The sequence below is a fragment of the Cyanistes caeruleus genome, chromosome 3 (genome assembly GCF_971803275.1).
Source record: "Cyanistes caeruleus chromosome 3, bCyaCae1.hap1.1, whole genome shotgun sequence".
Taxonomy (NCBI): Eukaryota; Metazoa; Chordata; class Aves; order Passeriformes; family Paridae; genus Cyanistes; species Cyanistes caeruleus.
In genome coordinates, this window is record NC_141703.1 from 39,007,107 (window position 1) to 39,029,620 (window position 22,514).

Sequence of the window (22,514 nt, forward strand, 5' to 3'; positions counted from 1 at the left end):
TGTAGACACCCCAAATACCTCGGGGCGCCCGCGCGGCTGCTGCGCTGAGAGCGCGGAGAGGAGTGCAGGGCAAACCCCTGATGGGAGAGCAGGGGAGGCACTCACAGGGGCCGGGATGTGGGAGGCCAGGTGGGCCCCTGCCCCAAGCAACTACGACGCACGTCCCGTCAGGAATGGCGGCGACATCGCCCTCTGAGCTGGAGGGGAAAGCTTGCGGGGGGAACCACGCTGGTAAACGCCCCCGTGAGACTCCGGCAGCCTCCGCCGGCGGAACGGTCCATCCGTAGATACCTGCGCTGTCTTTGCCAAGTCCCAGAACTTCATTTAAGAGCTGGAAACGAGAAACGCGCTTGCCTCTCTTTTCTTTCTTTTTCTTTTTTTTTCTTTTTTTTTTCTTTTTTTTTTTTCTTTTTTTCTTTTCTTTTTTTTTTTTTTTTTTTTTTTTTGGTGGCGGAGTGTGGGAGGATGGAAAGGAGGCTTGGTGGCCACAGCCATCAGCCTTAGCGGGTGTCGTTTGTCCGAGGCAGGAAAGGCTCCGCGCCCCGCTGCTGCCCGTCCCGGCGCAGCGAGAGGAAAGCGGCGGCGGCGGCGGCGGGAGCGCGGCTCGGAGAGCGCTGGGGCAGGTGCGGACGGCGAACGGCCAGGCCCCAGGAACGGCAGCAGCCATCCCCGCTGCACGGGAAGGCTGGCAGCCGGGAAAGCTCCTGCCGCTCCTCTTTGCTGTTGGGCGCTCGTCGGGCCGCGATGGCGAGCCGTCAGAGAGCCTCGGCCCGGGGAGCGACCCTGGGGTGGCGGGGGACGGCCAGGGCTGGTCCTCGCTGCACCTCGCTGAGCAAGGACAGCCCAGATCGCAGGGCGGGCGCGTCGCTCGCTTCGCTCAGCTCTTGGGAGCCACTTGGATCGGGGTGGATTGGAGGGATGAGAAAAGTTATTTTATCTGTTTCCTAAAGCGAATGATCCTTCTCTTTGCTTTTTCTTTTTCTTTTTTTTTTCCCTTATTTTTCCTCTTTTTTTTTTTTCTTTCTTTCTTTCTTTCTTTCTTTCTTTCTTTCTTTCTTTCTTTCTTTCTTTCTTTCTTTCTTTCTTTCTTTCTTTCTTTCTTTCTTTCTTTCTTTCTTTCTTTCTTTCTTTCTTTCTTTCTTTCTTTCTTTCTTTCTTTCTTTCTTTCTTTCTTTCTTTCTTTCTTTCTTTCTTTCTTTCTTTCTTTCTTCTTTCTTTTTTCTTTCTTTTTTCTTTTTTTTCTTTCTTTTTTCTTTTCTTTCTTTCTTTTTTCCTTTTTTTTCTTTCTTTTTTCTTTTTTTTTTTAAGTAATCTCTTTTTCGATATGAGTACCAATGATAAATAAATGTGGGCAGGTTTGTCCGGCTCCCCCCACCTCACCCATCACTCCCGTGACGTGGGGAAAGACTCGCGAAGGAACAGGAGGAAATTATGGGCAACGCAAACACCACCAAGTATGCTTCTCCACGAAAGAAAAAATAAAAAAATACAAAAAAACAAAACACGCAAAAGAAAAAACAAAACAAAGAAAAATTCCTCAAGCAACAAAACCCATAAGTAGGGGATGGAAGAAAAAGGACTTGCAGCAAAGCCCCCCTCTCAAGCCCCAGGGGAGGAGTAGGCAGTAGGTTACCGGAAGGAGCAGAGATTAAGTCTACCTTTACCATGCTCAAAATTAAGAAGCATCCTAGTGTCTGTGCTGCTGAACAGCAAGGAGGCTTTCAAAACGCCGCTTTGCTAGGTAAAAATTACTCCGGGCACCTCTCCCGCAATTCCTCCCCCTCCGCGCACCCCGAAACCTGCCGAGGAGCACGAAATCTGCCTGGTCCTGCCGGGCACCTCCACGGAGCAGGCCTGCAGGTTTTCCTGTAATTCCGGGATTCCCTGTTGTAAGCTCTTAAATAGAATATTGAAAACATTTTCCTTATGGTGCCTGTTCTTGCCTTGTAGCGCTGGTACTAAACAAATAAGAAAAGTGTGTTAAAGGGAGGCTACAGTTACAGCATCTTGGCCTAATATTCCCACATATAATTAAAACCATAGCCACAATAATACATAAATAAATAACAGCAAACAGAAGGGACCATTCCTGTTCCTGTCGAAAACAACTGTTTTGGCTCTATCACTGTATTATTTTATTGGAGCAGTCTACACCGTTCCCTCCTAATTTTATTTTAATTTATTTTAGTAGGAGAGACAGCAGGGAAAGAAATGATGCATTTGGGTTGGTTTTTTGTTTTTTTTTCCTTTTAAGTCTATGTTTAGTTTTAATTTTCCTGTATTTTAAAATAAACACGTTGGCTGCAGAGTGTTTGATCTTTGCAAAAAGGAAGCCTATATTGTAAAGGAATGTGCAGCAGTTTGGTATGAAAATGGGGTTGTGACTCACAGCTGCAGGCAGAAAAAAAGGTGTTGTGGTGTCAGCCAGAGGTGTTCAGTCTAATAACTCAAGCTGTAAACTGTATCCTCTAAAATTACTTACATAGTAAATCACTCAGGGGTTAAAAAATAGACTGGAAAGTGTAAAGGAGGGGGGGGAAATCTTTTAGAAGTTCCCTTCATGAAAATTATTTGTAATGATTGGAATTAAGAGTTTAATATCTCCCTCATTTTCTTAAATGTGAGGCTGATACAGTTAATTGCCACTATATAGCCGATGGTGCTTACTCTCGGTCGTTCGTGAAAGGAACAGAAACTTGAAACTCATGTTTGGGGATAGCTGTTTCATTGACAGCTTTGCCCGGTTTACAGCTGATTTTGACCATCTCGAAGAAAAAAAAAAATAAAAAATTAAAGAGGCAGTCAGGGAAGTGAATTATCCTTAACAATTTTGTATCGCAGCGAAAACCCTCGGAAGAGCCTCCTCCCTGTGCACAGCCGAGGGGAGAGCGCCTCTGACATGTCTTTCTCCCCGAGACACGGCATTGCCCTCTCTTTGCCTCACGTAGGTGTATTAGTCTGGGAAACTGGGGAGGCTTTGAAAGGAGAGCTCTCTTCCAGCTTAACTTCTGGGTCTGCAGCAGTTCAGTCTGGGAGAGCAGGGGGGGAAATATCAACCCTCAACTCCGGTGTCATCTGCAGTGTTTTGCTGCAAAGGAATGGAGCGAGTAATGAAGCAGGAATCCGAAAGGAGCATCCCAAGTCGAAATGTTGCCTTTCAGAGGAGCTTTCCCCGTTTCCAGGAGCAGTTTCCTCCGCTGGAAAGGAGATGCTGGCTGCGACTTTCGGGTGGTTGCACCTCGGCTGATAGGGAAAGTAACTTGCTGGGAAGATTTCCATCAAGAGACAAATTGAGGGTTTGAGAAAAAAAATAAAATAAGCAAAATAAGATAAAAATAAGATAAAAGCAAATTCAAAACAAAACAAAACAAAACTGGGGAAAATGCCCTACGGGCGTCAGCAAATGTTTACGGTGGAAATAAGAAGTCAACAACAATTAAAATCTGGAAACCACGTTCATTAGTATGCAGCACATACGATCTATCTTTTATGTTTATCTTTCTCCGCGGATCAATATTGTAGCAGCATGTGCCGGGAACAAGCAGAAATCTGGCCACTGCATGTGGCTGACCTTTCCCTCTCTCCCTACAGGTCAGATCGTCTTCATCAAAACAGGTCAGCTCGTCTTCATAACTATCATCACCTAATGCGGCCACAGCCACGGCTCTCATTAAAACCGGTATTTAATCTAGGCTCTGTGACTAAGAATCAAAGGAGAAGGGGTGTTTGCCCACACTGAGGAATTAGCAGACTAGGAAGAAGAAGGGGGAAAAAAAGTTGGAATGAAAATTGCTCTTTTTTTTCTTCTTTTTTTTTTTTTTTCTTTTTTTTTTTTTTTCTTTTTTCGCCGCAAACTGCTGTACACCGAGATCCAGCCCGAACCCTCTCACACCCGCACAGCCCCCGTCTCCTGCGGGGGCTCCGCTGCCAGGAACGCGGGCCGGGCAGCGGATCGGCCCGAGCCCCGTCCCTGCCGCCCCCGGGACGGCTCGGCCTCGGCCACCCACGGGCGCTGTGCGGGGCCCCCAACATCCGCGCCCGGCGGACAGGTGTCGGGGACATCCCGTCCCGCGGCCACCAACCCTGCCCGCCTGGGGCTGGGTCACGCCGGGTGCCCCCCGCGGACCCCACGGCCGCCCCCAGCCCTCTGCGAGGTGCGATGCCGCGCGTGTAAAACACCCGCTCAATCACTTACTGGCGCTTGAATTACTCCCCACCACCCCCCCTCTCCTGCTTTAGTTGCCGATTATTTTCTTTTTAACACCAAAAGAGCGTCCTTCTCCCTCCGGAATGCAACAGCTGATCCCGCGCGTGGGGCCCCGGCGCGGCTGGAGGAGTCCTCGCTCCTCTCCGGGCTCCGCCGCTCGTCCCTGCCAGTTCCCCGAGCTCCTCATCCAAAAGAGCTTGGGAGCACGGGCGAGGGACGCGGGGGAACCTGCTCGTGGCTCCTGCGCTGCGAGGAAGTGGGAACCGCGGTCCGTTTGGTGCCGCGCTTCCTTTTCTCGGGACAGCAGTTAGGCAGCCACTTTGAAGTGTTTATTAAAGACATGAAACCTCGAGCGAAGGTCTTCCCTTCCCTCCCCCTGTCGTCTTGTGCATCTCCTTCTTCGCTTTTCTTCTTTTCTCTCCCCCAAAAGTATTAAAAACAGAAATCGTCCAGAAAATAAATTTTAAAAATAAAAAATAATAAATAAATAAAGTGGAAAAAATTTAATAAAGGAAAAAAAGGAAAGGAAGGAAAATATAGAAAGGAAGGAAGGACGAAAGGAAGAAAGAGAAGAGAAGAGAAGAGAAGAGAAGAGAAGAGAAGAGAAGAGAAGAGAAGAGAAGAGAAGAGAAGAGAAGAGAAAAAAGAAAAGAAAAGAAAAGAAAAGAAAAGAAAAGAAAAGAAAAGAAAAGAAAAGAAAAGAAAAGAAAAGAAAAGAAAAGAAAAGAAAAGAAAAGAAAAGAAAAGAAAAGAAAAGAAAAGAAAAGAAAAGAAAAGAAAAGAAAAGAAAAGAAAAGAAAAGAAAAGAAAAGAAAAGAAAAGAAAAGAAAAGAAAAATGAGGGAACCCCAAGCACTGGGGAAGACTTGCACTTTGGGACAGAGGGGGGCATCGTGCCCTGCAGGGTAAGACAATAGTTCTTGCTTGCTCTGCTGCTAATATGCAGCTCTATCCCCGGTAGTCTGGCTCGGGGAAAAGAGGAAAAAAACAAAAACAATAGGGGAAAACCCCCCAAAACCTAAGAGAAATTAAAAAAAAGAGGGAGGGGGAGAGGAAGAAAAAAAAGCTACCCACGAAATTAAAAATAAACCACAAAAAAACCCAAAACCAACAAACAAAAAAACCCCAACAAACAAAAAGATGACAAATAGAAAAATATACATACCTCGCTGTGCCCGGGAGCACGTCTAGCGTGCACTTGCGGCTGGGGAGAGGTTTGGGGAGCCTGCTATGTCTTCATAGAGGGCAGGAAACGTGTACGAGTTTCTGAAAACAAAGGGGAAACTTAAAAGGCTGATACGGGTTTGGGGAGGTCTGGCCAGAGCCAAACGGAGCGGCTTCAGGCCGGGCTGCTGCCCCCGGCACCGGCGGCGGGGGCTTGGCCGTGCAGGGGCAGCCCTTTGCCCGCTGCGGAGCCCCGGCACCGCCAGCCTCAGCACCGAGCTCCACGCTCGGCTTCGGGCGACAGCTCCTGCATTTTATTCTGTTTCGGGCTGGGCTGTTGTCGTGTCTGTTTGTTTGTTTGTTTGTTTGTTGGGAGGTTGGTTTACCTTTGGGTGTGGGCTCGGTTTTTTTCTGCCACCACCGGCCGCAAGCCAAAGCCACACGAGCAGCCAAGCCAGGTGAAGCAGAGCGGGGGCAGGTGAACGCAGAGCCCTGAGCTGCCCTCCAATCGAGGGTGTGGGGGGCAAAGCGCAGCCTGTTTTATGGACGGACCCTCAAATATTTTGGCTTGCGAGGAGAGAGTAATTCCCAGGGAAATCAATCCGGCTTTTCAGGGGGTCCGCAGGAAGAGTTGGGAAAGCGTTTCATTATTAACGATAGAAATTAAACGCAGCCCTCCATGCTGCTTTTCACGGTATAAAGGAAGAAGCACACCGCTGCAGGACAGTTCCCCGAGTGGGGCTGCCACAGCTGGGCACGGGATGCCAAGAGCGGGGCCTCCCGCTGCTCACGGGCCGTGGGGACCGTGGGGCCCAGGCCAGCCGGGAGCCCTCAGGCCAGAGTCCTCGGGGACTGAGGGCACCCGCCCGGGGCACCCGCCCGGGGCTGGCCATGAGGGGATTGTGGGATGCCAGGGCAGGCTCGGGACTGATGGGAAAGCCTCAGGCCTCCCTCCAGATTGGTTCTCAAGTTGTCTTCAGGGCTAGGGCAGGAAGATTTGGCAAGTTCAGGTTCAGCGTAGGAGAAAAAGGTGGGGGGAGGGAGGGGTTTGGGGTTGAGAGTGTCGAGGTGGACAAAGGAGAGGAGCGAAATTCGGGGTCGGGGGCCACCCTTGCATAAGGCTGTGTGGAGGATCTTGGCTGCTCTACCCCCTAAAAAAACCCAAGCCCTGAACCCGATGACTTACCGCTCTCCCTTAAGCGTGGCAGGGCCAGGCCGGGGTCAGGACACGAGGGAGGCGGGTGGAGAGGGGCTGCGGGCTGGATGAGCCAAGGCCAGGGTCAAGTTCAAGGCCAGCCTGGGTAGGACAGGGAAGGGGGGGAGCTTACTCACTGCCACAGCCGCCGCATCCCTGGGCCTGCCGGAGGAGAGGCATCCCTGCCGATTTGACCAGAGGGAGGCCGCTTGCCCCCCTCAAGGATCATCCCTGGGCTCCCCCGAAGCCAGAACGGCTCCGGGGGTGTGGGGAGAAGGGGAGCCCAGCTTCCGAGCGCTTCTCTCCGGCCGGAGCTGAGCCCACTGGGGCGGGGGACGACGGAGCCGGGTTGGTGGCTTTGGGCAGGGCTGCTCGTGCACCCCTGGGCCCGGGAGGGGATTTGGGCAGACGGTGGCTGGCAGGAACTGGCTCTGAAGAGGGACCCCCGTATGGTTTTCAGCTGCAGGGAGGCCGGCAGGACAAGGAGAGATCCTCTCAGCTGCATTTCCCACGGATGTCTCCAAGGGGCAGGCGGCATATGCCAATGATTTTAATAAATATTTTTTTTACGTAATATTATTACCGAACATAAATTAGGTTTTAATAGCCGTTTGATTACCCGGGGAGCTGCCGTGTGCGCGGGGATGGCCGCTCTGGGAGGAGCGCAGCCGCCGAGGAAGCTCCGGATCCGCTCCCCATCTAAACTTCCTTGTCAGCGGCGGGACGCGGGGGAGGGGGTGTCTTTCCATCCCTCCTCCCCTTCCCCTGGGTGTAGGTAACCCTCATCTCACCCCAGAAGTGAGCAGGGCCCCGTGTGCCCTCATCTCCTCACCTAACTCCCTCACACGGGCTGCAGACAGCTCTACTGATATTTGAACACGCGGGACAAAGCCCGAAAAACCCAAAGCGACGTGTGGCCCGGGGGGAGCTTGAGCGATGGGCTCGGCCGGCTGTGAGGAGCACAGGGCTTTCCCAGGCTGCACAAGCTGCCGCTCAAGGCAGCGCAGCCACCGCAGGGCGCTCGGAGCCCGGCTCACAGCGCTGCCTCTTCGCAGGGCACATTTCGGTGCCTTGACAAGGCCGAACTTTTTCCAGGATTTCCCGGCCGCTGTCACACTCTCCTTGTCTGTCCCGGTGCGGCGGGCTGTGTCCGGAGAGCTGCTGTCCGGCTGCTCTGCACGGGCGGCTCCGCCGGCCGGGCCCCGACGGCGCGCATGGAGCCGAAGGCCGGGCCAGCATCCCGGGAAAGTCATCGCCCGGCGGCTCTCCGTCCCCCCGGACACATCTGACAACCCAAACCGCTCTCTGGGCTAAAATAGAATTAAAAAAATAAAACAAAAATAAATCAAGAAAGAAAATAAAAAAGAGAGAGAGAAAAAAAACTCGAAGGGGAAATGTGAGCTCTCGGTCACCACAACTTTTTTCTCTCCCGGGCTTGCATGGAGGCTACGAGAAGGATGAAAAGGCAGGAGGCAAGGACTATCTACGGCTCAAAGCAGCCGAGCTCAGAGCCTTGTCATCATTGCACCTTCACCTCCATCCCGAAACGCCCCGCTTTCTCAGCCTATGGGGCAATGGTCTCCCCAGCCAGCCACGCACCGGGGAGAGAGGGTTGAGGAAGGCAGGAGCCGAAGGAAGATGTGCTGTCGCCCTGCAAATATCTTATTAAAGGAGATCTTGCCTTGCAAGTAATTTCGAGAATATGCATACCCTCCCTCACCCTTTTCTTTCAGCTCAAAGGCTTCACAAAGTTTTAGGGGCTTTTGTGGCTTTTTTCTTTTTTTCCCCCTTCTGGATGGGAGAGCCCAGCTGGAAGGAATCCTCCTGTTGCAGTAACCAGCGGACGTTTTAAAAGCATTTGTTTTGCAGTTGCCTCTCAGCTCATCCCATACCTTATAGCAGGTTTTAGAGAGCCTTTGGCATAAAAAGGAAACAGCTCGTGCAGTTTCAACACGTTTTATTATATTTCTGTATGCATTACTCTCAAAACATATCACAAGAAATGATGAAACCACTTAAACCTTCAAATAAAAAATCTGAAACAGTTTATGCTCACAATTGTACATATTTATAGTTAAGAAACATTCTTTATAAATACTGTTTCCTCTGTAGCAAGTTAATACCATAATTTAATTACAAATGGATAAATATGGTAACAGGTATTTACAGGAGGAAGGGCGTTATTACGGAAAAGCTAACGGCACGACGTTTATTTTTCCTCACAATCTTCCGAACAGGAACTAACAAATTGAACTTGCAAAAGCACTAAAACATCACATGTAAACCCAGCTAACAGAAAAATACATTCACAAGCGTTGTTGTTCGTGTGTGTGTCTGTGAGTAACAGAATGGAGACTTTGGCACGGTATTTCTTCCCCAGTCTATAGTTGAAATGCAGTTTACAATCAAGTTGCTTCTTAAAAAGGAACACAATATTCAAGATATCACAATTACAAAAGAAACCATTTTTTTTTCTTCCACGTTACTTTTTTTTAAAGGGATGAACTAAAAAAGGAGAAGAGAAGGAAATGGGGAGGGAGAGCAGGAGAAAAGAAAACAAGTCCATCACTTTCTCGGGGAGGGAGAAAGAGGGGGGAAAAAAATAAAGAGGAAAAAAAAAAAGAAAAGAAAAGAAGAAGAAGGAGAAAGGGACCAATCCGCGGTTTACAAACGGGACGAACTTCTATACACCGAGAATCCAGGAAAACCTCGTTCCCCACCTCGCCGGAGGAAGGAGAGGGCCGCTATATACACAGTTCGTGGGGCGGGAGGGCGCTGGCTGCTCCGGGCGGGGAGGCGCGGGGACCAGAGGAGTTTGAGTCTCTGATCTTTTGTCTGAAGACTCCGGAGGGAGAGTTTCTTTCCGCCGGCTTGGGAAGCTTTTAGTTGGGTGATGTGTTGGTGGGGCTTGGGGTTGATTGTTTTACCCTCTCTCTCTCCCCTTTCCGTTCCTCCGTTGATTTACTCATTCTCTTACGTTTTTTCAGCACGTAGTTTTTGGAATTTTTTTTTTTTTTTTTTTTTGCTGGTTCAAAATGTTCTCAGAAAGAAAAAATAAAAAAAAAAAATAAAAAAAAAAAAAGACGCGAAGGCGGGAGGGTGTGGGGAGATGAAGGCCCCCTGTGCCCATCCTGCTCGGCCGTCATTTCGCTGCCGGCGGGTGCGGCGGCATCTCCCGGCGCGTCTCCGGCGGGCTCGCTCGGTCCCTCCTGCCCGCCGCCACCGCCACCGCCGCCGCCGGGGCGGGGAGGGCGCGGCGGGGCCGTGCAGAGCAGTCCGGCGGGGCCCTACACGTACCACTCGTTGAAGTTGGAGGAAAGGCCGCTGTGGCCGCCGCCGCCGCCGCCGCTGCCGCCGCCGCCGCCGCCCCGGTGCACGGCGGACACGGCCGCCGCCGCTGCCGCCGCCGCCGCCGCCGCCGCAGGGGAGAGGTTGTTGGTGCTCTGCGACTCGGCGCTAGGGGACACCAGCCCCGGGGGGGTGGAGGACTCGTAGCCGGAGCTGGCGGCCGGGGAGGATTCGGAGCCTTGCGGGGACGACTCGTGCACCTGGGGGGCAAAGGCAACACGGCCGGGTGGAGGGGGGATGGCGAGGCCGCGGCCGCCCCCCGGGCGCACCCCCCGCCGCCGGCCCGGCCCTCCGCCGCCCCTGGGCCCAGCGCCCGCCGCCCGCCGCCCCGTCGGGGCGCCCGGAGCGGGGCGGCCGCCCTCCCGCCTCCCGCCGCCGGCTGCGGGGCCGGGTACCTTCATGTGTTTCCGCAGGGAGCTGGGGTGGGTGTAGGACTTGTCGCACATCTTGCACAGGTAGGGCTTATCCGAGGTGTGGACGTGCATGTGCTTCTTGCGGTCGCTGCTGTTGGCGAAGCGCCGGTCGCAGCCTTCGAACTCGCACTGGAAGGGCTTCTCCCCTGCAAGAGAGCGGCGCAGCAGTGGGGTGAGCGAGGCCGCCCCCCGCAAACCCCGCGCAGCCCCCGCATGGTTTCCCCGCCCTCGTCCTCCTCTCCCGGTCGCTTGGTCCAGCGGTTTCCCAAAGCAAGGCGCCGGCCGCGTCCCGGTACCCGCAGCCCCGGAGGGCCGCAGCGCTCACGCGGTGCCCTGAAGCGAGGCACCCCCCGTCCCCCGCCTGGTCTTCCTACCAAAACCTCGGGGATATCCCCCTCCCGGCATCTTGCCTGACTTTATTTCGACCGCTGCCAACACACATAGCCAGCCCCGTTAGAGATTGAAGAAGAAAGACAATTTGAAGAAAAAAAAAAAAAAAAAAAAAGCAATCATCATCGAGCCGTCTCGCCTCGGTACCAAATCCGCTATCCTGTTAAACTGGAAACCATTACCGACAGATTTAAGGCCGGGCATATTGTTTCGTGTATGGATATTCGAGATAAACGCACATCCGCTGGGAAAACTAAACGTCTGTAAAATACTTCATTTAATTTTCATAGGGATTCCTCTCGCCCGGCTGCCAGGACTCCAAATGCCGGGGAGTACTTTGGAGGTGAGAACTCCACATTCCCCCGCCTTTGGAGGGGGAAGCATTTAACATTAGATTCCATTAGCACCTAAATTGTTTCTTAAAGACATCCGCTCAGACACAATGACTTCAGTGCGGGCATCTCATGCAAATACATTTCTCAAATTTTAAACCTTGTTAAAGCTCGTCTCGCACCTCGCATCGGGCTTAGCACTTGAGAAAACAATAGGCCTCGAGATTTTTAGCCTTTCTCCGGGTAAATATTTGGAGTGGAAGTCGCTAAAATATTTGGCCGTCTTTTATGAAATAGTCTGGCACGGTTTGAGCCGGCAGGAGTAGTAAATGAATAATAGATGAGGCGGGAGGATGCGTTTATTTTTGTTACCCTTCGGCTCAGGCGATTTTCCATCAGGAAAGCCTGGGCTCCCTCGACCCTCTTCCACCTGATTTGGGTGGAAGTTTCCGAACCTCAAATCCTCTGTTCCCTATTACATAATTTAATAAACTGCTGCAAAAACACCTTAAATCACATCGAGTGAGACTTTCAAAACAATTTTTTTTAAAATGAGAAAATTTTATTGCCTTGCTCACACCATTTAAATTTAATGGAAAGCATTCCCAGAAAGGGACTTTTTGCCACTTCTAACGGGATTTCGGACTAATGATTGATTTTGCACGTATTTATATAGTTTCTCTCGGTATCCATAAATAAAAGCCACGCTCACAAGCGCTGAAGTTGTATGCAAATACGTTGCATAGAGCAAATGACTAAGGCGTTTCAGATGGATGGATGGATGGATGGATGGATGGATGGACGGACGGATGTCTTCCCGTATTTTAGCAAGACGGCAAAATTTGGTTCGCACTGTATTCCGCGTTTCTGCGGAAAGACTCCGCTGACCCTTCGTACGAATCTACAGCTCTCGCTCACAAATTAAAACAAATCAGTAAAATATCCTTTCGAAATCTGGAATGGAGGGGGATGTATGCTGCTGGGGAAGAAACCAAAACAAACGCAGCCATGTGATGGAGAGGGTTAAAAAGAATAAACTGGAAGCTTATTTTAAGCTTCTCCTCACTCTCCTAATTCAACATCACTCTGTCTGAGTATCTATTAGTTTACATACATATATACACACATACATAGGCACGGGCAGAGGGAGGAAATCTGCCGAAAAAAACCCGAATTACCTGTGTGCGTCCTTTTGTGAATTTTGAGATTTTCTGATCTGGCGAAAACTTTTCCGCAGCCAGGGAAGGGGCAGGGGAAGGGTTTCTCTCCCGTGTGCACTCGGATATGATTGACCAGTTTGTATTTCGCTTTGAAAGGTTTGCCTTCGCGGGGACACTCCTCCCAGTAGCAGACATGGTTGCTCTGCTCGGGTCCCCCAACGTGCTCCACCGAGACATGGGTGACCAACTCGTGCATGGTGCTGAAAGTTTTATTGCAACTTTTTTTGGGGTTGTTCAGCTGTTCGGGATCGATCCACTTGCAGATGAGCTCTTGCTTGATGCACTGCTGCCGCATGTAGCGGAAAAAGGCACCTGGGTGGTGGTGGTGGTGGGCTGCCATGTTCATGCCCATATTCATATTCATGGGGCCGTACTGGTTGTGCAGCTGAGCCGCCGAGTAAGGGTCAGTCCTGGGGCTGGAAACCTGGCGGTACTGATCCGACCGGGCGAATACCTCCCCCGGCAAGCCCAGTCGCATCTGCCCGTTGAGAACATTTTGGGAGGCGTGGGGGCCATGCTGGTCGTGGATGCCCGGGAAGAGGAGGTGGCTCTGAGCGTCCGTGTGCGGGTGGTGCAGGCTGCCGGCCGCAGGGCCGAAGATGCCGTGCTGTCCGCCGGCCGGCGACGAGTCCCCGAAGCCCCGGCTGCGAAACAAGAAGTCCCGGGTAGAGTTGAAGGGCGCCCCGGAGTAGGAGCCGACATGAGCGGCGTGGGGGCCCAGGGCGGCGGCAGGGTAACCGGGCGCCTGCGAGGTGAACGCCGAGCTCTGCCCGGGGGAGAGGTCGTGGGCGCCGGCGTTGAGCTTGAAGGCGCCCATGTGCGCCGCCGCCGAGTCCACGAAGCTGTTCTGCGCCGCCAGGCTCAGCTCCCGGTCCTGCATCTCCGCCGCGGCCGAGTGGTGGTGCCGGGCGAAGGTGCCCACTCCGAGGGCCGGGAACTGCGGGCCGGCGTCCAGCAGCATGGTCCGCGCCGCTCCGGGGACGCAGCCGCTGCCGCCGCTGCCGCCTCCCCGCTACCGCCTCCGCCTCCGGGCTGCCGCCGCCCGCCCGCCCGGGCGCGGGGCCGCCGCCGCTCCGCTCCGCTTCCCCCCGGCAGCCGCCGCGTCCCCCCGCCGCCGCCCGCGTCCGCACCGGCCCGATGCCGCCGCTGCCGCCGCGGCGGAGTCGTATCCGGAGCCAGGCAGAGCAGAGTCCAAAGGCGAGCGGAGAACCAAAGTGTATTAAAGGAGCTGAGGCGGGGGCGGGCAGGGGAGGGGAGGGGGAGCAGGGAGGGACGGGGCTGGGGACGGGGGGGGGGGCAAGGCTCGCCTCGCCGTTCCCTGCGGCACACACACACGCACGCACACACACACTCGCACACACGGCCCCGCGCACACGCCGCCGCCGCCCCCCCCGCTTCCTCCGCCGCCACCGGGATGTCAGCGCCGCCGACCCCCGCCCGCCCGGCCCCGCGCCGCTCCCCGCGTGGGCCGCGGCCCTCCCCGCCGCCCCGAGCCCCCCGCCGCTGCCGGGCCTCCGCTTCTCGTTTTATCTCCGCCGGGCATTAGCGGTGTCTCTCACGGAGAAAAACTTGCAGCCGCGGGTTCCCACGGAAGCGAAGGGACCCGGGGGGGTGCCCCGCGCCGCGCCGCCCCCGCCCGCCGCGGCGGGAGGGCGTGAGGAGGGGGGCGAGGAGGGGGGTGCCGGAGGCGGATTAAAAACAATAAGGGCGGCGGTGGGGGTGGGGAGGGGAGGCGGGGGGCGGGAAGGGGCCGGGAGTGCCGGAGCGCCGCGGCCGGGGCGGCGGAGTTGCAGCCCCGCTCCGCCCGGGCCCTCGCTGCCTTTCGCTCTTCTGTTTATTTCGGTGGGCGCTGCTGAGGCGGCGGCTTTTTATTCCCCCCCCCCCCTCCCCCTCTTTTTCTTCCCTCCCTCCCCCGGCCTCTCTCCTTCTCCCCGCCCGCCACTGGCGGCTCCTCTCCCAACGCCGCCTTCACCCGCCGCCCGGCCGCTCTCCCGGCTCCCGCTCATTGCCCGAGCCGCCCCGTCCATCCGGGCGTCCCCGGCCACCGGCTAATGGCGGAGCGGCCGCCCCGAGCCCTGCCCGCCCCCCCGCCCGCCCCGCGCCCCGCGCTGCCACCGCCGATCGCCCCGCGGCCGCCCGGCCCCCGCCCGGCCCCGCTCCGCACGGCCCCGCTCGGCGCCGGTGGCCGCCTTCAGCCCCGCACTGCCCGTGGCTTCTTGATTTTTTGGGGGAGTCACACACCCCCTCCCGCCCGCCTCCCCCGCGGCGAGGGGAAGGGGTGGCGCGGGGAGAGGCGCGCCGAACTCGGAAAATATCGATGTACGCTTTGGCATGTGATCCTGCCTCGGGAGGCAAACAAACAAAGCGAGGGGCTTAAAATATACCCCTGCAGCCCCTTTCCCCATTTCGGTTAAAGCAGATGAAGCCCGTGATCGATAAAGGGAGCGAGGGGGGAATCAAATAAAAGTCACGTTGACGGGGCGAGGGTGGCTGGGACAAAAATAAAAAATAAAAGAAAATAAAAATTAAAATATAAGAGGGAACGGTCGCTCTGGCTGTTTGGGCTTTTAAACCACTTATGTGGGAACAGAGAAGTCGATCTGCGATCTGCATGTGTTGTGAATGCGTATCTGAGAGCAGATGCTTTAGGAGTTTTCCTTGTCTTTCCCCTTTCTTGAAAAAGAAATAAAACAAACCCGAAAAAAAACCCTACCCAAAACCCCACCCTGCCATTGTTATTTGGAAACCGGATTCTTACATGGCAGGAATAAAAAAGCATAAAGCCGGCACACACACACGCACCCGCACACACACAGAGCAAACAAGTCCCCTTCCCCTCCCCCTCCAGTAAATACACGTCTGGCCCCCTGATTCGGTTTGTTTTGTAGTGGCTGAAAATAATCATCTCGGGCCAGCAGCTCACCAATAATAAGGCTTTGAAAAAATCAAAGCCTGGCATAACATTTGCCATCTTAACCACCCTTCACGAAACCTTGTGCCTCCATACCCATCAGTTCTGTGCTTGGTAGAGAAGCAACCCAAAATATAGGGGTTTGTGTGGTTTGGGGGGGGTCTTTTTGAAATTCTCCCTTCGACATTCCCCCTACGACTCCTCACGACATTAAATCCACATCAGACACAGGCAGGCTCAAACCTGAACCCACAGCATCCAAGCACGAGTTTTACAAGGAGAGATGGATGGATGGATGGATGGATGGATGGATGGATGGATGGAAGCAGGAAGGCAGGAAGGAAGGCAGTCAAAGGTAATACTGCCTACCAACTAATATCTTTCCCATCATTGTCACTAAATAGTTAAAATATTTCCAAGACTGTCCGAAAGTGTTTGAAATGTGACATTAGTCTTTGAACAAGGAGAGGACTTAAAATGGGAAGAAGTGGGATTCCTTCTAATCTGAAATGGGCAATAGGAGATAAACTGAATATAAATGCAGAGCTGCACCTCTGATGCCAACAGCCTTTTTCTCTTTGCTCGCTGTCATTCGGTCCTGCCTTTGTAGGCAGGAGTGTCTGCTCCCCAGATCTTGCCTTTCCAGGCTGTAGCTTGGGAGCATATGCTGTCCTTGTCCTGACCCCCAGGCTCCCAGGAACAGACCGCGAACAAATTCTATTTTCCTTCTCTGAAAAGATTTCGAGGTGGAGGTCTGAGAGAAGTCCTCCACCGTTGCTGGGGATTTCGAGAGCCCAAGCTGAAGAGGAGAGCTTGGTCTCCTGCATCGTCTCCCTCCAGATTAGTGAAAAAAAAAAAATCACACAGAAAACTAGACGTTTGAATACACTTCTCTCCCCCCCCCCCCCCCCCCGATTTAAAAGAATTTACTACATCTAAGATAAGAAAAAGAACAAATATGTGCAAGAAAATTGGCAGTTCAAAACAGTTTTGGAAAGAAAATAACAAAGGTGAATATTCATATAAATAACTACCTTCTGGATTTCCCCATCATCCATCTTTCTTTCTTTCTTTCTTTCTTTCTTTCTTTCTTTCTTTCTTTCTTTCTTTCTTTCTTTCTTTCTTTCTTTCTTTCTTTCTTTCTTTCTTTTTCTTTCTTTCTTTCTTTCTTTCTTTCTTTCTTTCTTTCTTTCTTTCTTTCTTTCTTTCTTTTTCTTTCTTTCTTTCTTTCTCTCTTTCTCTCTTTCTTTCTCTCTTTCTTTCTCTCTTTCTTCTCTCTTTCTCTCTTTCTCTCTTTCTCTCTTTCTTTCTCTCTTTCTTTCTCTCTTTCTCTCTTTCTCTCTTTCTCTCTTTCTCTCTTTCTCTCTTTCTTTCTTTCTTTCTTTCTTTCTTTCTTTCTTTCTTTCTTTCTTTCTTTCTTTCTTTCTCTCTTTCTCTCTTTCTCTCTTTCTCTCTTTCTCTCTTTCTCTCTTTCTCTCTCTCTCTCTCTTTCTCTCTTTCTCTCTTTCTCTCTTTCTTTCTCTCTCTCTCTCTCTTTCTCTCTTTCTCTCTTTCTTTCTCTTCTTTCTCTTTCTCTCTTTCTTTCTCTCTTTCTTTCTCTCTTTCTCTTCTTTCTCTCTTTCTCTCTTTCTCTTTCTTTCTTTCTTTCTCTCTTTCTCTCTCTTTCTTTCTCTCTCTCTCGTTTTCCTTCCTTCCTTCCTTCCTCCTTCCTTCCTTCCTTCCTTCCTTCCTTCCTTCCTTCCTTCCTTCCTTCCTTCCTTCCTTCCTTCCTTCCTTCCTTCCTTCCTTCCTTCCTTCCTTCTTCCTTCCTTCCTTCCTTCCTTCCTTCCTTCCTTCCTTCCTTCCTTCCTTCCTTTTCCTTCCTTTTCCTTCCTTTTCCTTCCTTTTCCTTCCTTTTCCTTCCTTTTCCTTCCTTTTCCTTCCTTTCTTTTCCTTTCTCTGTTATTATTTTTTCTCTTCCTTTATTATTTTGTCTCCTCTTTCTTTCTTCTCCTTACCTTATTTTTCTGCATTTCCTGCCTCCCCTCCCCTCGCCCCTCGCTCTGCCTGCTCAGCGGTGCCGGCATCGGGGCTCTTTCGGGGGGATGCAGTGAATTCCAGCCGGAGCCCCCGCAGGCTGGCCGCTCTCTGCTATTCTTTCAGGCTCCAGCCCTACTCTCTCTGCAGGAAACAGAGGAGCTGATCCAAGTTCAAAGTCACGTCGCCGTCCCTCCTAAGAAGTGCTTTATTTGCCTCTGAACCGCAAAACCCCTTTCCCCCATGTCACAGGGTAACAAGGGAAGGGAGCGAGGGAGGAAGGGAGGAAGGGAGGGGGGCAGAGGCACCGGCAGCCAGCCCCGCACTCTCTTGTCGGGCCACCGCCACGAACACAGCCTGCGGCTCACGGCAGCTTTCGAGGGAGGAAAGCAAGCGGTCACCCAAAGTCGGTGCTAAACTGCTTTATTGAAAGAAGTTTTTCAACAGGTTTCTGGAGGTGCCAGACCTACACAGCAAACGTCAGCTTCCCCGGGAAAGCTTTCCGGTCTTTGTAAGTTTTCCGAAATTCGTTTAAAAACTGCTCTTCTCTTTTTCTTACCGGTCAGTGATGTGAAGGGAGCTGGAGAGGGATGTGGAGGGGGGGAAGTAGAACGAGGGGAGAGCAATTTTTTGCCTCCCCTGGACTGTATATATCGTCTTCTCCTTCTAACCCTTTTCCCGAGAGGTATCACCGCCCTCTGGGGAGGCTCCGCGCCCCCTTTCTCCGTCGCCCCCTCCCTGGCAGCCATGGGTGCCGCAGTGGGGGCGCAGGCTGCGGTGGGGCCGGGGGCTCTGCCCATAGGAGGATGCGGCTGGCGATGGCCTCGTCGGGAAAAAGAGGCGGAAGGAGCCACCGGAGACGGGTGTGTGTGCATGTGAGAGAGAGAGAGGGAAAGGGGGAAGAGGGTGTCTTTCCCCGAAATTCAGCCTTCCAACGCAGTAAGGGGACGAGGTGCGGGGCGAGGAGGGCGAGTGTGGCCGACCCGTAGCCTGGGGAGAAGAGGCCAGTCGAGCTGCATCACTTGCACCGTTGTCTGTATCACAGACACTCATAAATTCAACAAGCTCATCAACAGGATATTAAGTTGCAGGTTACCTTTGATGGTGCCGATCCGAGCCACTTCTAGGCCGTTCGACCTATGACCCGTGAAGACCACATGTGTTGTGCTGCAGCCTCCCTCTGTAAAACACACACTTAGAGACAAAAGTTCTTTGTCAGGCTCTACCGGCAGAGTTATGTAAAAGAAAAGGGGAAATAATTAAAATCTCAGCCAAGCTGTAACTTTTAAATGCTTCTTTAAAATTAAAAAAAAAAACGAAACAAAACAAAAACAAACCAGGAAAATACCAAACAACCCACTAGGCAGAGCAGGGACGGAAGGAAGAACCACCTCTCCTTCGTGCCATTAATATTTATTGTTCCTTCAGTTGCACTTATATATGTATAAAATCCCGCTCTCGGCGGTAATGCCATGAGACGGCGGGGGTCAAGACCAGTGTTAACACTTTTTTCCAGGACGGGAATCTCGGCAGAAGGGCAGCCGGTGCCTCCGCCCCTGCCCAGCAGCGGCTGAGGGACGCGCAGCGCCGCGTATTCTGCGCGCCCTGCCCCACTGCGCCACTCATTCCGCAGCCAGCACAGACCCGCCGCAACGCCCCCCAAAATGGGGTCTGCTGCAGCACTGCCGGGTTTTATTGGATGCACCTTTTTCCATCTGGAGATGCCCATATAAACGTTAGAGGCAGGGGAGAAGCGTCCCAATAAAGCGCGATGGACTTTGTAATACAATTTATGCTGTCATTCATAAATAACAATGCCATATGGTAACCATATTGCTTATACAAGTAAAGCCGTCAAAGTGTCACTATTTGATTTATCTCAACAGCTTCTTCCAACGGGACGTTCAGAAAGAGGGGAAGTGGGAAAGAGAGAGAGAGCAAAGCAAAATTTGGCCTGGGTTTCCTGAGACCGCCTCTCTCTTTATCTCTTTCTTTCTTTCTATATATGGATGGATGGATAGGTGGATGGAGAGATAGATAGATAGATAGATAGATAGATAGATAGATAGATAGATAGATAGGTGGAGGTTTTTTTCCTCATTTTGCTCCTATTTGAGAAATCCCCAAAGGGGATGCCCCCTCTTTCCCTGAGGAGGCGCGCACTGAACACGACAGCTCCAAAACTTATGCTCGTAAATCCCTGTCCCAAAGGTGCGGAGGGTCCCGGCCCCGGCAGCCCCTAGCCCCGACGTCGAATCCTTGTGTCAGCCTCAGGTTCCCGCTCGGATGCACGGAGCGACGACATTTGGCACAGGAGAAGTTTAATTTTTAAGGGTATAAATTATCCATCCCCTGAGCCCTCCATAAAGAAGGGGTGGGGAGTCTCACTGCCATATCGCTCCTCTCTTTCCCTTTCGTGCCCCTGGGCAGCCTCCCGCTCTCGGCGGAGGTCCCGGTGTCTCCGTGCTGTCCCCTGACGGGACAGCGAGCAGGGTTACCGTGGGTACCTCCTGCCCGTGCCGGACTCCACGGGGCTGCGACTCGGGGCGCTCCCTCCTGCTACGGGCGGACTCCACCTCGGCTCGCGGATGTTCGAGGAAAGAACCGAGCCGCAAAGCAGCCCCACGAGCGTAGAAAGCCACCCGCGATGGCTCGGAGGAGGATAGGCTTTTCTAGCACATTTGGGGAGTCTTGCAGGTCTTCCCGAGGAAAGCGGCAGTCGCGCTTCTTTTCTAATGGTTCCCCAGAAGAATGTTTTACACGTTATAAAATATTGTTCCCCGCTCCCTAACTATCAATAAGACGTGCATTAAAGACGATTGTTTGTAAATGGTGTTCATGATCATTAGCATACATTTACATAATGCAGCTCACAGCACAGCGTTTTACAGTTAAACACCTCCTAAAGCCCCTAGCCCGAGCTCAGTTTATAGAGGAAGCTTTACGAAATCAATTTGAAGGCTTGCAGGCTTTCACCCCGCCTCTGCAGCCTCCCCCGATGTCCCTTGGCAGGTTTGCGGCGAGCGGAGCCCTGCGGGAGGGCTCTGCAGCCGGCTCCGCCGCGGGAACGAGGCGCGTTCCGACCCCCGACGGGTGCTGTCGGGGTTCTGGGGGGGCTGTGCGGGTAGCACAGCACGCCTCCCCTCTGCTACAGCCCCAGAGGGCAGCGGCAGCCTGGGCCTGAGCTGGTGTCCGTGACTTAACGGGCTTTAAATTCTTCATGGCTCTTTTGGAGCTGGCAGCGTCCAAAATTGTCCCTGCGAGGGCAGCCACCTTATCTTTCCGGCGTTTGTAGCCGGTCCTAAAAATGAGCGAATTTCCACGTGAGTCTCCATCAACCCCTCCCTCTCCACAGTCACAGGTCAGCTGCCTATTAGCCAGATATAAAATATTTTCATTTTTTTATAGCCTCTCATAAAAATAAATTGATCGGGGTATATATTTGAATTAAGACATATTAAATCGATGACAGATGCACATCACCTGCGTTTAACAGGAGAGAGACAAGGAGGCATGGGAAGGTTCTGCAGAGCTGTGATACTTCTCACCTCCCCAGCGTCTCCCATCAAGCCATTCCATCTCTGGACCTTGCTCCAGCAACGCACCCAGAATTTAGGGAGGAGGGAGAGCACTATTTGGTTGGACATATAGAAAATACACCTACACAAACAGCCGTATAGACTTCGCGTATGGCTACTTTGCGTGAAGTTTTTACTGTGCAATAAAACCATCGAGCAGCCGCTTTTAAAACCCGGGGATCATTTATTCCCATTCCGTGCCTTGCAGCATCGCTGAAACCCCCACGGCGGCCACGCGAGCCGGGAGCATTGGCTCGTCTCCGGTGGGGGCAGAGAAGGGAGAGAAGCGGCGGGTCTTCTTGGGAGCTCCCCCTTGAGCTCCCCCTAGAGTCTCTCACCCCCCTTTTGGCAGCCGTGGGCCAAATCCTGCTAGTTTCCCCCCCGCGAGCAGCGGCGGGAGAGAGGGAGGAAGGGGAGCCTGGAGCTGGCCCAGGAAATGCCGGACCAGCACGGGGCTTCCTTTGAAGGTGGCTTGGCACCGGGAAGCGGCCAAGACGCACAGATGTAGTTTCATCAAGGGGATTAGGTGGTCGGGCAGCGCCGGAGGTGTGTGGGGGTCCATTGGCGTCCCCCGCCCCGTTTCCTCTCCTGGAGAGGCGGAGAAGAGTCCCTGGCTGCCCCCCAGGCAGGGAAAGGCAGCCAGCTTGCCTGCCCTTTCCAGGAGCGCGGGAGCTCAAGGCATTCCCGGGGAGGACCAACAGCCTAAGGAAAGCAGATGACATATCAATAAAATCAACTTCTCCTCCCACAGAAAAGTCACGACAATGCTCCTTTCCCCTTTTGGCTAGCAGGGAAATCCCGGCCTTGCCTAGTCAACCCCCTCAAAGGGCAGCATCCTTTGTGCCGAAGGGCCAGTTTCGGCGCACCACAAAGAGCTTCGCTTTCCAGGATGAGCACACCCCGCACCCCAGGGGCGGTCCCATCGCTATCCCCGCCCGTCCTCTACCTCTGCCCCCTTTTAGGAGAGCTCCCACTTTTTCTACCTTTTCGTCTAGGGTAGCAGCTCAGGGCCGACACCCACCATCCGCAGACTCCCCCATTTCCCAGCCTACTTCCCCCCTCCCGTTCCGACATCCTAAAGAGTAGAGGAACATTTATGCTCGGGGCCAGTATCACTGCGGGGGTTTCATCTCTATTTCGCCGCTGCTGAATTAGGGCTGAAGTGGCTGCAGCTGCCTGGACTACGGCTGGCGGACCGCCGAGGGGCGTGGGGTGCCTCTCCCCGCGGGATGCCCCGGGAAGCCGCTGCGGAAGGAGGAAGCCCCAGAGCGGCAGAGAGCAGGCTTCCAAAACCTCTCTCTAACATGTGCCACTTGCCCCCCCTCCTCCTCCCCTCCCCGCTTACTCGTTTGTTTTCTAAAGGAAAGGAATCCCAACCCCCGCCGTCTTCTTTTTAGGGAAACTTTGGCCGCCTTCCCCTAGCGGTGCCTTGGGCACGAGTACGCACAGCCTCGGCCTCGCGTGGGTGTGGGGTTGCGCACATTGTTACACGATGGAGCGCCTTCCCGCCTCATCCGTGAATGAACGCGTCCCTCCAAAAAAAAGAAAAAAGGAAAGGAAACTGAGCGCAGAGCAGGGCAGCAGCGGCTCGCGTGGGCTGCCGCCGGGCGACAAGAGAAACCCCACGGCCTCGCAAACGTAAACACGGCGGAGCACCTGAGCGGGGCGCCCCGTCCAGCTCCTGGGGAGCAGAGGCAGCTGCTGCCCGGTGCTGCCCGGTGCTGCCCGGTGCTGCCGGCGG

The 22,514-nt window shown here is 53.4% G+C and overlaps 1 protein-coding gene and 1 long non-coding RNA gene across 3 annotated transcripts; both read right to left on the minus strand.

Annotated features, from left to right (window-relative positions):
• Positions 1-8,505: 8,505 nt before the first annotated feature.
• ZIC2 (Zic family zinc finger 2) lies at positions 8,506-13,504 on the minus strand. Its single transcript, XM_086880816.1, has 3 exons — positions 12,227-13,504; positions 10,309-10,472; positions 8,506-10,113 (listed from the first exon to the last, which is right to left on the minus strand). The coding sequence occupies exons 1-3, from the start codon at positions 13,227-13,229 to the stop codon at positions 9,853-9,855; spliced, it is 1,428 nt and encodes a 475-aa protein (XP_086736942.1). The 5' UTR covers positions 13,230-13,504; the 3' UTR covers positions 8,506-9,852.
• A 4,098-nt stretch (positions 13,505-17,602) lies between these two features.
• Positions 17,603-22,493, minus strand: LOC147654092 (uncharacterized). Of its 2 annotated transcripts, XR_015284437.1 has the most exons (3): positions 22,119-22,493; positions 18,292-21,475; positions 17,603-18,185 (listed from the first exon to the last, which is right to left on the minus strand). It is a non-coding gene; the product is annotated as an uncharacterized LOC147654092 (long non-coding RNA). The 2 variants fall into 2 exon arrangements; XR_015284436.1 differs by having other exon boundaries at positions 17,603-21,475.
• Between the last annotated feature and the right edge of the window lie 21 nt (positions 22,494-22,514).

What these genes read in the sequence shown, in the direction of transcription:
- ZIC2 (XM_086880816.1), bottom strand. Translation starts at nt 13,229, where the DNA reads ATGCTGCTGGACGCCGGCCCGCAGTTCCCGGCCCTCGGAGTGGGCACC. An exon ending in TCACAAAAGGACGCACACAG is followed by an intron (nt 10,473 to 12,226) that starts GTAATTCGGGTT and finishes GCTCTCTTGCAG; the next exon opens with GGGAGAAGCCCTTCCAGTGC. An exon ending in CCCTGCGGAAACACATGAAG is followed by an intron (nt 10,114 to 10,308) that starts GTACCCGGCCCC and finishes TTTGCCCCCCAG; the next exon opens with GTGCACGAGTCGTCCCCGCA.